General features: G+C 32.3%; 2 protein-coding genes across 3 annotated transcripts; one reads left to right on the top strand and one right to left on the bottom strand.

Moving 5' to 3' along the window:
* The first annotated feature begins 913 nt into the window (after nucleotides 1-913).
* Nucleotides 914-5,392, top strand: LOC111808392 (protein disulfide-isomerase-like). Its single transcript, XM_023694332.1, has 11 exons — nucleotides 914-1,159; nucleotides 1,854-1,884; nucleotides 1,976-2,257; nucleotides 2,356-2,544; nucleotides 2,643-2,768; nucleotides 3,056-3,193; nucleotides 3,291-3,410; nucleotides 3,704-3,821; nucleotides 4,142-4,254; nucleotides 4,389-4,630; nucleotides 5,045-5,392. Exons 1-10 carry the CDS (start codon nucleotides 978-980, stop codon nucleotides 4,623-4,625), a joined length of 1,536 nt encoding a protein of 511 aa, XP_023550100.1. The 5' UTR covers nucleotides 914-977; the 3' UTR covers nucleotides 4,626-4,630; nucleotides 5,045-5,392.
* Nucleotides 5,393-7,000: 1,608 nt separating this feature from the next.
* Nucleotides 7,001-9,462, bottom strand: LOC111777150 (two-component response regulator ORR9-like). 2 transcript variants are annotated; one of them, XM_023656616.1, is made up of 5 exons: nucleotides 9,087-9,462; nucleotides 8,873-8,991; nucleotides 8,184-8,261; nucleotides 7,689-7,756; nucleotides 7,001-7,590 (listed from the first exon to the last, which is right to left on the bottom strand). In XM_023656616.1, exons 1-5 carry the CDS (start codon nucleotides 9,214-9,216, stop codon nucleotides 7,296-7,298), a joined length of 690 nt encoding a protein of 229 aa, XP_023512384.1. In that variant the 5' UTR covers nucleotides 9,217-9,462; the 3' UTR covers nucleotides 7,001-7,295. The 2 variants fall into 2 exon arrangements, with proteins under 2 accessions (XP_023512384.1, XP_023512392.1); XM_023656624.1 differs by having other exon boundaries at nucleotides 8,873-8,988; nucleotides 9,087-9,458.
* Nucleotides 9,463-14,920: the final 5,458 nt, after the last annotated feature.

Below are 14,920 nucleotides of genomic sequence, written 5' to 3'. Positions count from 1 at the left end.
ATATACATTGCAACCTAAATAATAATTAATATATATATATATATGGAAAATTAATTAATGTGATGGGTGGCTTTCCCTATAATAATTTTATTAATTATCATTACATCTACTTTTTTGCCTAAGACTTATCCCCAGAGACCGTTTCAAGTGGACAAATTGGATTAGAAAGTAAATAATACTATAAAAGGTAATATATATATATATATATATATATATATATATATATATTATAACGATTTTCATAATTACAATATACTATCCTTATTGTTTTAAAATTATTGTTGAAATAAAAAATTATTTAAATGTTAAATAAAAATCGACTTAAACATAATTCAAGTAAGTGTTTATTGTCATCCTTTAATTTTTTATATAATATTAAAAGATTTATATTAAATAATAATTTTAAAATAATTATGAAATATTAAGGTGTAATAATGGTGAGAATTAAAAATATTATCTTTTTTACCATAAAATTTCAAATCCAACGGAGAATTGTTCCAGTACACGCAAGACCAGGATAACCAAACAAAACAACAAATCAGTTTCAATTGAATAGATATTTGCCACTTTTAGAAAAGTCGCCACGATTTAATTGGCCATCGACATTTCAAATTCTTCTAGCAGCCGGTAATAGTTTTTAATCGCCGATTTAATCGCCAAGCGTGCGAGCCCTCGGATGAAAAACCAATACGAATGACGAGTCTTATCCAATAGAAAAACGCCACGTAGAGCAGTGTCCACGTGTAGCGCCAACGTTGATTTTTAATGCGTAGATCCGATGACTCACGAGAAGTCACGTGCGAGTACCATATTTTCATCGTTTTTTATCTAACTCCTTTAGCCGGATTTTTAAAAATTAATTAATAATTAAAAAAAACTGCTTCAGCCGGTCCCCCTTAAAACCCCCCGCGCGTCTGAACTTTTCTTAATATCGTTTAGTTTTACGGAAGGCTTCTTCTTCTTCCATTGCGTTGACAATGGCGTCTTCACATTTTATTCGGTTCTCTGTGCTTGTTTTTGTTCTTCTTTCTGCTTCTTTCAATGAGATCTACGCGGACAAGGCTGAGGCGAAGGAATTTGTTCTCACTTTGGACCATTCGAACTTCTCGGATGTTGTTGCCAAGCATGATTTCATCGTCGTTGAGTTCTACGCCCCGTGGTATGGTCTTTTTAATTTTTCTTTAGGGTTTTCTTTATTGCCATTTCCTTCTCGTTGGTCAAATTTCCGTTTCCGATCTTTTTACGGCTGCTATGTGATTTGATTTTTTGATTTCTGTGAGGATCTCATTTTTATGTCTTGAATGTAGTGTTATTTTATTGATTCGTTTTTCGCATTCATTGTGTAAATTGGCCTCTCTGCTCTGTTTCTATAGGTTGGTTTTAGTGCATTGTTGTTGAACAATCTTGGTGATGTTATTTGGATATTAGCATTTGGGAATGATTGTATGGCTGCCTTTTGTTTGTTAACCCGATGTGTGTAATTGAGTGCGCAATCAACGACGGTGAGGATTTTTGTTTGTTTTTTTTTTTTTTTAAACTTTTGCGTACCCTTGAAGAACTGGATCTTAGTACCCTTATCGTTGGTTTTGGGACTTCCTTTTTTCTTTATGTATGAAGAACTGGAATCAGAGGCTAGTTATTGGCTTAGTTATATGTTGATTTTTTCTCCTTGGGGTATCCTTCATCTTGGAACATTTTTTTCACTCCTTTCCCTTGAGAAGCAATGGAGATTTATGGATTTGATTCAGATTTCAACCTTCTAATCGTATTATCATGTTTTAATTAGCCATTATTGCGGCATGAAATGTCATTGAGCTGACCCTTTCTTTTAACGTTTTCCCCCAATGTTCTAGGTGTGGTCATTGTATGAAATTGGCACCAGAGGTAAACTAATTCTCTTATCTCAGCTGTTTTGGTTGAATTGTCCTTGAGCATCTTGTTTCTTATGGTCTCATGATCTTTTCATATTTTACAGTATGAAAAAGCTGCGTCTATTTTGAGCAGTCACGACCCGCCAATTGTTTTAGCCAAAATTGATGTAAACGAAGAGTCAAACAGAGGGTTGGCTGGTCAATTTGAAATTAGGGGCTTCCCCACTATTAAGATATTGAGAAATGGGGGCAAATCCAGTCAGGATTACAAGGGACCTCGCGAAGCAGATGGGATTGTTGACTACTTGAAGCAGCAAAATGGGCCTGCATCTGCCGAAATAAAATCTGCTGAGGATGCTAGTAATCTCATTAAGGACGTTTTCATCGTATGAGCTAAATCTCTCATCTTTTCATCCTTTCCAAGTTTGTGCTGCCATTTTCATTTTTCTGAGTAGCTACGAAAATTGATTTTTCCCTGTCTTAGGTTGGAATATTTCCTAAACTTTCTGGAGAAGAGTTCGATAACTACATCGCTTTGGCTGAGAAGTTGCGTTCTGACTATGCTTTTGGCCACACATTGGATGCTAAGCTACTTCCACGTGGAGAAACATCTGTATCTGGCCCAATTGTCAGGCTTTTCAAGCCATTCGATGAGCTATTTGTGGATTTTAAGGTACCAGAATTTAATATCATTATGTGTGCTAAATTTGTAGGTTTGGCTTTTTGTGATTTAATTTTTGCACGCTGATCTTATTGGAGCTATGAACTCAGGATTTTGATGTAGCTAAGTTGGAGAAGTTCATTGAAGAATCTAGCATTCCCTTGGTAACGGTTTTCGATAATGATCCTAACAATCAAATCTACCTTTCCAAGTTCTTCTCCACTTCTAATGATAAGGTAAAGAGGCATGATCCGCTGTGAGAATCGTTCTCCATTTTAGGCATAGACTTCTTTCCATTGTTTGCATGGAGTTAATTGTGCACTAATGTTCACCGCTCACTTTCTGCGGTTCAATAAATGTGTCTGGTTTTTATCAATTTTATTGATCTTTCATACTCAAAACAACTTTCAGAATTTTTCCCCTTCTGGGGGTACAAAGTAAATATTTACAATTGAACGAATAAATAAATATTTTCCATTGATAAGCAATGGCGTTTGATTAATCTTTCTCTTTTGTTGGGTAGGCTATGTTGTTTCTGAATTACACCACCGAGGCTGCTGAAGCTTTAAAATCGAAGTACCGTGAAGTTGCTGAGCAGTACAAGGGAGAGGGAATAAGTTTCCTAATTGGAGACAGTCAATCCAGTGAAGCTGCCCTAAAAGTTCGTATACTCTGGTGTTTCGGGTGGCTATTTAAGTTGCATACTTTGTTCTACATCATGATTCACATGTTTGGTACCTTATTGTTTTGCATTACAGTATTTTGGACTCAAGGAAGATCAAGTCCCTGTCATTCTTGTGCAAAGAAATGATAGGTTCAAGTATGTGAAATTCAATGTAGAGCCTGAACAGATTGCTCCTTGGATGAAGGACTACAAGGTCAAACTCTTTCTCTCACTTACATTTTATGCGTTTTCATGACACAGTGCTTTGATGGTGTTTAGATTTAGCAACATTTGTACGGTGAATGGGGAGCCATAGTTTAGTAAGTTACTCAATGCTAGTATATTGAAGAGTAAAATAAGTAGTTTCAAATGAAAATGAACACAGAAACTTGATAGATGGCAATATCTTATAGTCGATATTAAATGTGGTAGTGTTGAAAGAAAATTTCATCGCTATAAATTATGTAGATATGAAGGCTATCTATAACTCCGATTTCACAACTGCAGAACGGCAATGTGCCACAATACATAAAGTCAGAACCCATTCCTGAGAGTAACGATGAACCTGTGAAAGTGGTTGTTGCTGATAGCCTTCAGGATGTAGTCTACAAATCTGGTAAAAATGGTGAGTATCACAGTTTCCTAATATGATCTAAGAAAATATGTGCTAGAAATATTCTCATCGTGCTTGTATGTATGCAGCAGTATTCATGTATACTCATTCAAGCCCAAGGCTATTCTTATTATGAAATCGTTAATTTTCATTTGATGATCACTAGCTAGGCATTTAAGTACCCAATTTAACTTAAATTATCTCATATCTCATGGTGTTGCAAAGAGCCCTCTTATGATTTTCCTTGAACTTTTGTTTCTTGATCGTATTTCTAGTTAACATTCTCTAGTTGTATAGTGCAAGATCATTAACTAGCTCTTTTTGTGGGGCAGTTTTACTGGAATTTTATTCTCCATGGTGCGGTCACTGCAAAAAACTTGCTCCAATTTTAGAGGAAGTGGCTGTCTCATATGAAAGCGATCCTGATGTTGTCATTGCTAAGTTTGTAAGATCCATTACCTGTGAATTTTGAACTTTGGAATTGATATCTGCATTTTCACTTGAAATGGGTTGTCTGCAAATTTGATCCGTTAGACAACTCAAATATGTATATGATCAACAACTTGTTTCTCTTGGTAGGATGCCAGCGCGAATGACATCGCAAATGGTGAGTTCGAGGTCGAAGGTTACCCTACTGTGTATCTCAGGACAGCAAGCGGAAAGCTGGTTGACTACAATGGCGATAGAACAAAGGAAGACATCATAAATTTCATTGAGATAAATCGTGATAAAACCGAGCAGGTAGATTCAGACCCCAAGGACACCGAGGCTGATTCAAAACCCAAGGACTCAAAACCAGCCAAGGACGAGCTCTAAGAATGGTAAGTAAAAAAAAAGGAAAAGCTCTTCTATGATCTCTTAACCTTTTATCTAATGAAACCCTCTGAAACTTACATGGTAGAAAATAGTAGGCTAACTTTTCATCTATACTATCATCATCATCATCACCACCAACCGGATTACCATAATCATCATCCTTCTAATAGTGTTTGGAGTTTCGTCTACTTTTTTGGAATTAGGTTAAGAATTATTATCATTATCATTGTTTTGCAAAGAAAGATAGAAATCTGTGGTAGCAAATCCGGATAAAACAAGCACAAAAACTAAATGGTTGGTTGGTTGGTTATCAAATTGAGTGATTCTTGGGGTATCTTTCAACGATTTTGAGTACTAAACACAAAGGACCAACTTGTCAACATCTGCACCTTGTGAATCATAACCTTGGTTTTGTGTAGGAAGAGAGGTTTTTGTTGATGGAGGAAGCAGATCTCAAGATCTTCTGGGGGCAGGCGGCTTGAGAGCTTTGGTTGTTTGGCATGTTTTGGCAGCTGCGATTCCTATAGAAGTTGACAACATAATAGTATCATCATCACCGCTGAGCATGTGATCGCCTTTTCAATTCTCTCTATAGAAGTTGACAAGAAATAAACCAAACAATAATATGCGACGCAAGCTCTTTGCTTTTGGAGTAGCTCTTACTTCTATAGTATTATCCCTATTATCCTTACTGCACTTTTAACCCTTATGTGATCATATCAACATTCTACTATTTTTATTAATTTACCGGCTGAGTTTCGCTTTCATTTTTTATCTTAGAATTTTATGTTCTAGAGGTAATTTGAGACTTAGCGATCTTGTCTCTGACATTTGCTTGTGATGAGTGAGTACACTTGGAGCTCGTGGCACTCGGAGCTCCTGTCTCTGACATTGGCTCGTTGTAAGTGAATACACTCGGAGCTCTTGTCTCTGACATTGGCTCGAGAGAGTACTTTAAAATCCAATCATGAAATAACGGTAGAAAACAAAAATCCAAATGACCCATATAATAATTTGAAATAAAAAAAAATAGAAAAGTAATGATTTCAGAATATTCCAAAAATATTTAAGATGCTTTTAAAAAAGATTTTTATAAAAATACTAATAAAATATGGAAAATGAATATTAAATTCATTAATGAAATATAGGAAAATTTTAAAATAATTTTAGTGGAACAGGGTGGTTTAGGAGGATGGCAACAAGTATATTGGGAGAAGTTGGTGAATTTAAGTGCGTGGGAGTCAGTGCACTGATTGCGTAAATGTTTTCCATTCTCAATTTGCTTTTTTAGTTTTTCTATTTTTTTTAATAATAAATATAGCATTCAATTACATTTCTACCCAACGAAAATATGACATAATTACATTTCAAACTGCCCTCAATAATTCAAATATTGTGTTATAAAACTCATCTAATAATATCTAATAATAACTAATATAATTTAACTTTGTCAAAATTAAATAATTTAGATATTGAAAATTGTCTGTAGAATAGTTTGGAATAGTTGTGCGTAGATAAATCCTATGAATGTAGATATCATGAATGCAGAGTACAGGTGTTGCATGTGTCATTGACGCACTCTTACTCTAAAGATCAGACGAAAAGCTGCAATTACAAAATCGCCGGGATGCATTCTCCAGAAAAGGGAAGCACAATGAATTTCAAATGAAACCGCACTTTACTATGATTGCCGAATCCGAAAAATTCTATAATAAAAGAGCAAAATCAACGCATCCATTAACGAATCAAAATCTGGGTAGTCAGTAGCTCCTCTAGCCTTGTTATTTCGTATAGTTGGCCAGAATTTTTCTCGGACTAACCTACTTCCTGGTCTTTACCAACGGTCTAGAACATCCAAATCGTTTGTGTAAATAGCTAAAATAACCCCAACAAAATAAAATATATACATATTTCAATTGCATCAATATTTTACTATAATTATTTTTATAAGATAGTTATTCAAATTTTTATATAGTTTAAATTACAAATTATAATCAATATTTTTATATAAACATTTGATAATAAATTTCATATAAATAAACTTTCTTTAGTTATTAATTTTAGCAATAAATATTATTGTATAATATTATGTGATTTATAAGTTATTATATGATATACATATTTTAACTTTAAACGAAAATTAAATAAATTTGTAATATGGAATAGTATATTTATTAAATGAATATAGGAAATGTAAAGTATTATTTTTTAAATTTTCACTATTATATAATTTTTTAAAAACAAATGACTCATTTCTTTTTCTTTTATTTATTTATTTTTTTTTTTCTAATTCCTCGCGCGCGCGCGCGCGCGTCCTTTTAAGGTTCCAAAACAAAAACCTCTTTTTTGTTGTGATTAGAAATTGATTAACGAACTTAAAAGACAAAAAGGAAACTTCATTTGATATTTTAATCCGAGTTGTAAACCCTAGATTGATTTCCCTCGAAAACGTCCCATTGCGGGAGATTCTTCAATCTCGATCCACAAACCAGACATTATCAAGGACGACGACGGTATACAAACCATTTTACATCTCCAATTTCCTCTTTACGACCTGGAAACTTCTCCGTATAATGCCGCAGAAACTCGAGAATATTATCGCAGCGAAGGTGTTCGACGAAATCGTATCTGTATTCTGTGCCAATGGCGGATGCCTTTGCACCATTTTTCTTATACTGCAGCTTGCAGTTCTTTCAGTTTTGGTCGTCTTTCAGATGGCTCTGGATTCGCGGCTTTTCTCTTGCTGAAGGTATTGTTATTGTCGTTCTTGTTATTTTCTTCTTTCGAGTTGTTTTCGTCGTCGTCAATGGCGTCGGAATTAGTGATTCCGATTTCGACGGTTTCTTCTTCCTTTATTTCAGTAGATGAACGGCTGAGGGACCTCTGAAGGTGAGGCTCGAGCTTCTTCACGTCTGATAGTTGAAGAGGCTTCAAAAGGAATTCCTCTGCTCCTTCTTCCAAGCACCTGTAAGTAAATTGCATTTATTAGAAAGCAATACTTAACGAATTGAACCGAAAAGTGAATAGTATAAAACAAATCGAGTGAGAGAATTAAATATTTACATGTGGATTCTCGAAGGTTCGTTCTCCGATGACATGACAACAACAGGAATATCTTTCCAAGAAGATCCCTGCAAATGCACGTATCAAGTAAGCACTCATATTCTTCTAATTAATATTTTAGTGATCAAATGATCGGTTGGAAATAACAAATCATTTAGATGTCAAATATTTGTGCTCTTAACTTACAAAACATCGGATTATTTGATTCCTTGAATCATTTCAAATACTTTTCAGAAAATAGATGTCTAGAGAAGGATACCGAATATTGCAGTTTATGTGCATATGAACAAGTAAAACTTTGCAAATTTGGATGCCTGGACGTTCGTATACGGTGAAATTTTTGTCCATCATTTCCTTTCTTATTGACTTAGAATATCATTCTGATATCGATCTCTTTGTTTATTTAATAGAATATCATTCTGATATCGATCTCTTTGTTTATTTAATACCATGCTTTAATATAACCGAAAATTCAGAGAACAAGAATAACATTACCTTGAGTCGTTTGAGTAGATCATAACCAGTCATCCCAGGCATACAGTAGTCTGTCATGATTAAGTTGACTTTGACTTCCTGTGTGTCATTACAATGGAAAATCAATATGAATATGATTTATTAAATAATAAAATTAAAAACAAATCAACCCTTAAGAAACACATGCTAACACGACATAGGGGTCCCCCGTCCAAAATCTTTTCCACAGGAAATCTTCATCAATTCCCGGCTGATTGAATGCCGTTGAAAAGTGATAAATTTTAAATTGTATTGTAGCTAAAATTTTCTTCACATGTGATGCACGTAAAAGTATGCAACTTGCACTGTCTTTATCAGGACTTCCCTCCAAGACTCTGCTTGATGAAGGCACCAAATAACAGAAACTTCAATTTTAGAAGAAATACATTGTTTGCTGTTTTTTCCCCTCTTCTTTCTTTTCCCTTTGAAGATGATCTCGATTGGGATGTTGATTCATTATTAATCAATCAATTCTTATGGTATATAGATAATTCACTTGGACATGAAGTTCATTTAGGAAAGAGACAGAAATTGGTGTTGCTATATGCAGAAATTTGTTCATAGCTTTAAGTTGCTTATCTTCTTTAGTATGAGTTGTAGAAAATGGAGAGAGAGAGAGAGAGAGAGAGAGAGAGAGAGGATCTTGGCTGGAGAGAAGAAGGGAAAATTACCTGTTGGTGGGAGAGTTGGGGGGAAGAAAATGAAGCAGCAGAGGAAGAAAATTTGTCAAGGTCATCAAGCAGACCCAGGTATCTAAGAGCTTTGTCTCCAGACTCCACGCAGGTCACTGCTGGGTATTGGAAAAAGAAAATAGTTACAAAAAAAGATGCGAGGTAAGAATTTAGGAAAAAATTTTGGTAATTAGATGGGCAACTATATGTTTACCTTCGCATGAAGAAATTCTTAGGAGCTTTTCCAAAAGTTTTCTGTCTATAAGGCTATCATCGACAGCCAACACATGGAAATGTTGCTGTATTTGTTGAACTTCCGCTACATCTGCTGCTTTCAACTCCATTATCCCCAAGAAAAACACCCAGCTATTAGAGAAGAATGGTTTCTTTTTCCTCTGATCTATATTCAGAATTACAATGGTTTTGCCATTATCAGTTTCAACAACTGGAGAGAGATCAGAAAAAAGAGGTGGGATGAGAGGAGTGGGAGGGGGGTAATATTGCAGGTCTTTATGAAGTGGGTGAGGAGAGAGAGAGAGAGAGAGAGGAGAAGAAGAAGAAGTTAAAGAATAGTTACAGAAGAAGATGTCGTGTGTGTGTGGGGGGGGGGGTTGTATTTTCTGTCATGCTGAGATCTCTCTCTAGATTCTGTATACCCCATTGGTACAACAACCACTTATCTCTTTCTTTCAACTCTCTATTCTCTCTCTCTCTTTTCTTTGCTTTCCTATGCTCTTTTTTTCCCCTTTTACTTTCTTGGTTAAGATTTTGTTTGATTGCCAAGAAAAATCCCAAGATCTTTGTTCCCATTCGGTCATCATGATGATGGAAAAGAGTTGATTTTGGGTGTTAGTTGGATTTGAATCAATTAACTAAAGACCTTTCTGATATTAATTAGAAGCGTACTTAACTAATCAAACTATCAATGAATTGGATTCCCCTCCATTTCCCATGGTTCTTCTCCCTCTTTTCTAATTTGTAATTACTGCACTATTGCTTAATTACTTGCAATTTGGATTTGGAAGGTTGGCTTTTCTTTATAAACTTAGGTCGGATAATTTCATTTTAACTAATATAACACATACCCTTTACCTGTCTTCTATGAATTTCTCTCTCTTAACTATTAGGAAATGATAGATGTGACCCATTTTAGGAGCCATTCTACATTACCAAGTGCCACCATATCATCTTTATTTTCCTTTAATTCACACCGACCTTTGTTTGCCAAAGACATTGATATATGTTCTTTGTTTTTATTTTTATCAGTAGGCCTAACAACTAGGTGTTTATTTTGTTTCTAGCATCTTCTAACATAAATCCATCGATATTAACTTGTTGCGGTCGAATAGAATTGACTTTTTAGACCATTTTCAATGAAGTCGTTGTTTATGTTACAATATTTAGTCATGAATTATGGTTTATCATATATATCATATTTGACATTTTATTATAAGCAAATATGTTGCATGATTGAGGATATTTTTTCTTCCATTACACTTTATCATAAGTCCCATATTTGACTATTTATTATAGATAAATATCTTGTATATATATCATATTTGACTATTTAGTTTTCTACTTTACTATATATATCATATTTGCTCTTTTATTATATGCAAAAAAANTTTTTTTTTTTTTTTTTTTTTTTTTTTTTTTTTTTTGTAATTTATTTGATTTTATAAATGATTATAAATAGAGAATTTCACCACTATTTAGGTGCGGTGATTTTAACAAATATTCTCAATTTACAGCATGTTTGGATGTGAATTCGAAATTTTGATTTCTAGGTCGAGAATGTATATGTTAGCCCATTGAACTGTGACGAGGTTAGCCTATTCATTTTGTTGCTTAGGATGTACTTATTTTCTTTTTCTTTACTTTCTATAATTTACTTAATTCAAAAACAAATTTGCTATGAAAACTCTTAAGAGTGTCCAACACAAAACTAGCTTATTGAACTCTCAGCCTTTAATAGGTAATAACTTCACAGNAAAAAAAAAAAAAAAAAAAAAAAAAAAAAAAAAAAAAAAAAAAAAAAAAAAAAATCATAAACCAATGACATCTGGAACAAAATCCACACCATATCTCTGAAGTTGACTTTAAGACACAACCTTTTGGTGAAAATTCTAGAAGGGGTTTCTTAAATGGGCTTGCCAAATCTTGATGAAAAAGATGTATATATATATATATATATATTAACCTACAAATCCGTTGCCCTCGACCCATTATTGAAGTTGTGGCTTAAACCACAAGCAATACACTCCCCGTTAAATTCTCAAACAAAAATAATTGAAATCATTGACAAAAGTGCTTACCTCAATTAATGACAACTACTATTTGGGGCTCAATTGGTCCTCCCATTTTTCAACCCCCAATCTTATAAAACCTCATAATAACTCAACTAATTCTCACATTTTCAATCATTTTCCTAATAAATATATTATCATATTTTCTTTTTCTTTCAATTTTAAATTACATAAAACAAAAAATAAAGCCGTGTTTTGGACAGGCAAATTCACGTACACCCAACATAATTATTAGAATTTTGAGCACCGGAAAGGCAAAAAAAAAAAGAAAAGAAAAAAAGGACGGTTTTTTAGAATGATGTGTAGAGTTTTATAATTATAATAATTATTATTATTATTTGTATATTTAGTTATTTATATATATATATATATATATATATATATATATATTGTTCTACAGGGACAAAGCGTGGGAGGGATCTCCGACGGTAACATAGACGGAGACATGAAATAAATAAAGGTAATTTTGGGTGTGGGGGAGTGGGGTCCACTTCACCTCACCTTGCTCTATGTTGCAATTCCTTCACGATTTTGGTTTTTTCCTTTTTTATCTATGAAAAATCTCTTGTGGGTCCACTTTTCAAGATCTTTGGTGGGCCCTACAATTTCCTTCTTTTTTTCCCTTTTTTTTCCAATTGGCTGAAAAATAATAATGATAAATATTAAAATTAAAAAATTATCCTAATTTATATTTTTTTTAACTTGTTATTTAGATTTATGGATTTTAAAAATTAAAATATAAAATGGGTAAATTTATTTCTTTGAAGCTTATTCTCCGCCTCATATGGCGATTGTCTGTAAAATGTAAATACACTTTTATATTTTATATTTAAGAGGAAAAAAGTTTGTCTGTTTGATTATGATTTTTGTAAAAAGAAAAAGAAAATATAAATATGTATATATATTATTCTCACGCTCCCAATTGTGGGTTCCTCGTTCTTGTCTGCCACGTGTTACTGTTCCCATGTGTTGTTACTCAATCATACGTCTGTCACCCAGTAATTAGCTATCTGACGTGGATCGATCTCAATACCTCATGACTGGATCTTATCATCCTCTTCCCTCCTCATTATTCTATTCCGTACAGCAACCTTCTTGTCTTGCTTTTCAAACAATAACAAAATAAATAAATAAATAAATAATTCTATCATAATAATATTAGAGAAAATTAATTTATATTAAACACCAGATTTATCTAACAAATTTAGTCATTAATCTTTCTAAGTCTCTCCCTAAAAGTACTTCCTATTTAATAATTTTTTAAATTTTAATTTTTTTGTTTAATATAATTAATATATTTAAATTTTAAACTAAGACATAAATTTGTATTTTGTACTTAACCAAATTTAAAATTTAAGAATTTATTATTCACATTTTAAAAAACTTATAGACCTAACTTGAATTTACGTGTGTCAATTGAACTATACTCGTGTTTGTATTAGCATAATTAAAAATATGAGAGAAAGTGAGTATCAACAAAGGTCAGTAATATTAAGTGGGTAAAGGTCAATAATATTGAGTGGGTAAGGAAAACGTAAACAAAACTTAAACAGAGATCAAATTTATGCCAGAGATATAAATATAATGTTTTTTTTAGTTCAATTGTGAATTTAAACTTTTTAACATTTCGGTTATATATATCTTAATCAATTAGGCTAAGTGAGTCGGAGATTGAAGCTGTGATATTTAGGATAATATTATTATTTTATTAAATAAGTTATATACTTGAATTGACCTTACATTAATAACTTGTGCATGTGATACTAGTAGTATAAAGTAAATATTCCATAAATATGAATAAAATAAATAAATATAACGACAACCGACTTTTTATATAAAAAAGAAAATAATTAAATTCATTTAGCAACGTCATAGTCAAAATAGGAGAAATTTTATGTTGCCATCAAACCATATATTAATAAAATACACAAGCAAATCCAAGTAGGTGATCGCAAAATATTTAAAATAAAAATAAAAGTGTATTAATAAGGTTGGTTAATTATTTTTAATTATTTTTTTATTTTTTAATGTTATTGACAGTTAAAAAGGAAAAAAAAGAAAGGTGGGGCCCATTCGTACACAAAATCAAGATCTTATTGACCAATCTTTTCTTAATAAGGTCATCCAAGAATCATATTCAGAGATTTCACTCCATCTACTTTCTGGGCCCCACCTTAATCCTCCACTCTTCACAATTCCTTGCATTTACAGTTTATTGGTCAACTCTATTCTTCAACATTATTACGACGTCGTTTTCAACAACAACTGATTCCTTAGCCTTGTGCTTACCCTAATTTGGTGAAAGGATGGATTGCCTAAAATCATTTTACCTCATTTTACGAGTTTACCTTATTCTTTAAAATTATGCCTAAAATTCTATTTTTATTCGGTATTCTTTATTTTTTACCTATGCTTTTAATTATCGAGCCAATTTTTAAAAATGGAAAATATTTTTTTTAACACAAATTGTTTTTATTTAAATTTTGTTTTAAAAATTCAAATATTTTGTTTATACAAATGATACAAAATAAATACAAAATCTAAAAACTAAGTAATTATTAAATGAGGCTTTATCCAATATTTAAAAATAGAAAAATGTATTTAGTTTTCAAAAGTTTCTTTGTAAAATTTAACGTATTGTTAAGGATATTTATTATTGAATTATAGTTTATCATATATGTATTTAATATTTTATTATAGACAAATATCCAGATATTTATTTATATTACAGTTTACCATATGTATCTTTCATTTATTGTTCTCTCTTGTAATTTATTTGATTATATTCACATTAATTAGGTGGCGGTAGTTTAAGCAAACATTCTCATGGTATTAGAATCCTTTCAGTTTAGCAATCCCGATCCTTTCTTTTCAATGGCTTTTGAATCTACTGTTCTTCCCCACCACCATTGTTGGCTTTGCATTGAGTGGGTAATCTCCATGGCTACCGTAGGCAGAGCTAATTGATTACTTTTCGACTCCACCCTTTTGACCTCCAAATCACCCTTCCCTATGGCATACCAATTAATTAGGGTTTAGCAAACATTCTCATTTATTAAGAAACACGAGATATAAAATTGAATAAAAACACTATAATAAATCGATAATTCACCTCATATATACCCGTCACTCAACGAATCGAGAGTATATATCCTTAAAACTTAAAGTTATAGAGAAAATCGATATATTTATTATTTTTGTGTGAACGCGTTCTAAAGAAAAATATTAATATAAGAGAAGTGTAGGAGAAGGAAGAATTTAAAATCTTTTAAAAATTAAAAAATAAAAAATAAAAAAGAAAAAGAAACCCTAATTAGCTTGCTTAAAGCATGGGGGAAAAGGGGGTTTGACAAAATGGGAAAGCCCAAGTATGAAAGCCGTGCAAGGAGACGACCGACTTTAAATCAAATCCATATTAATTCTTTTACGCTTTAAAGAAAATAATAATAATAAATAATAAATAATAAATAATAAATAATAAATAATAAATAAATAAATAAATAAATAAGAGGCATGATGATCACACAAGATTTGATCGGTTGACAAACATTAAACAGAATCCATCACTTTGTCTTCTCTTCTCTACGATGAATCTTAATCTTGTGGGGCCCACTTTTTTTCCACGTTTGGTATCCCACAGATAACACTTTCCCATAATTAAGGTTATTTTTCTCTTTTTACCCTTTTTTTTTTTTTTTTAATACTTTTATTTGAGTCCCGAGTTCGTTTGAATATCATGTTC

The sequence above is a fragment of the Cucurbita pepo genome, chromosome LG01 (assembly GCF_002806865.2).
Source record: "Cucurbita pepo subsp. pepo cultivar mu-cu-16 chromosome LG01, ASM280686v2, whole genome shotgun sequence".
NCBI classification, from domain to species: Eukaryota; Viridiplantae; Streptophyta; class Magnoliopsida; order Cucurbitales; family Cucurbitaceae; genus Cucurbita; species Cucurbita pepo.
This window is presented reverse-complemented; position numbering and strand designations above follow the sequence as displayed.

Coding starts and splice junctions, on each gene's coding strand:
- LOC111777150 (XM_023656616.1), bottom strand. CDS start 9,216: ATGGAGTTGAAAGCAGCAGATGTAGCGGAAGTTCAACAAATACAGCAA. Junction 7,757..8,183: donor ATCTACTCAAACGACTCAAG/GTAATGTTATTC, acceptor GTGCATTTGCAG/GGATCTTCTTGGAAAGATAT. Junction 7,591..7,688: donor GAACCTTCGAGAATCCACAT/GTAAATATTTAA, acceptor ATTTACTTACAG/GTGCTTGGAAGAAGGAGCAG.
- LOC111808392 (XM_023694332.1), top strand. CDS start 978: ATGGCGTCTTCACATTTTATTCGGTTCTCTGTGCTTGTTTTTGTTCTT. Junction 3,194..3,290: donor CCAGTGAAGCTGCCCTAAAA/GTTCGTATACTC, acceptor TTTGCATTACAG/TATTTTGGACTCAAGGAAGA. Junction 3,411..3,703: donor CTTGGATGAAGGACTACAAG/GTCAAACTCTTT, acceptor TCACAACTGCAG/AACGGCAATGTGCCACAATA.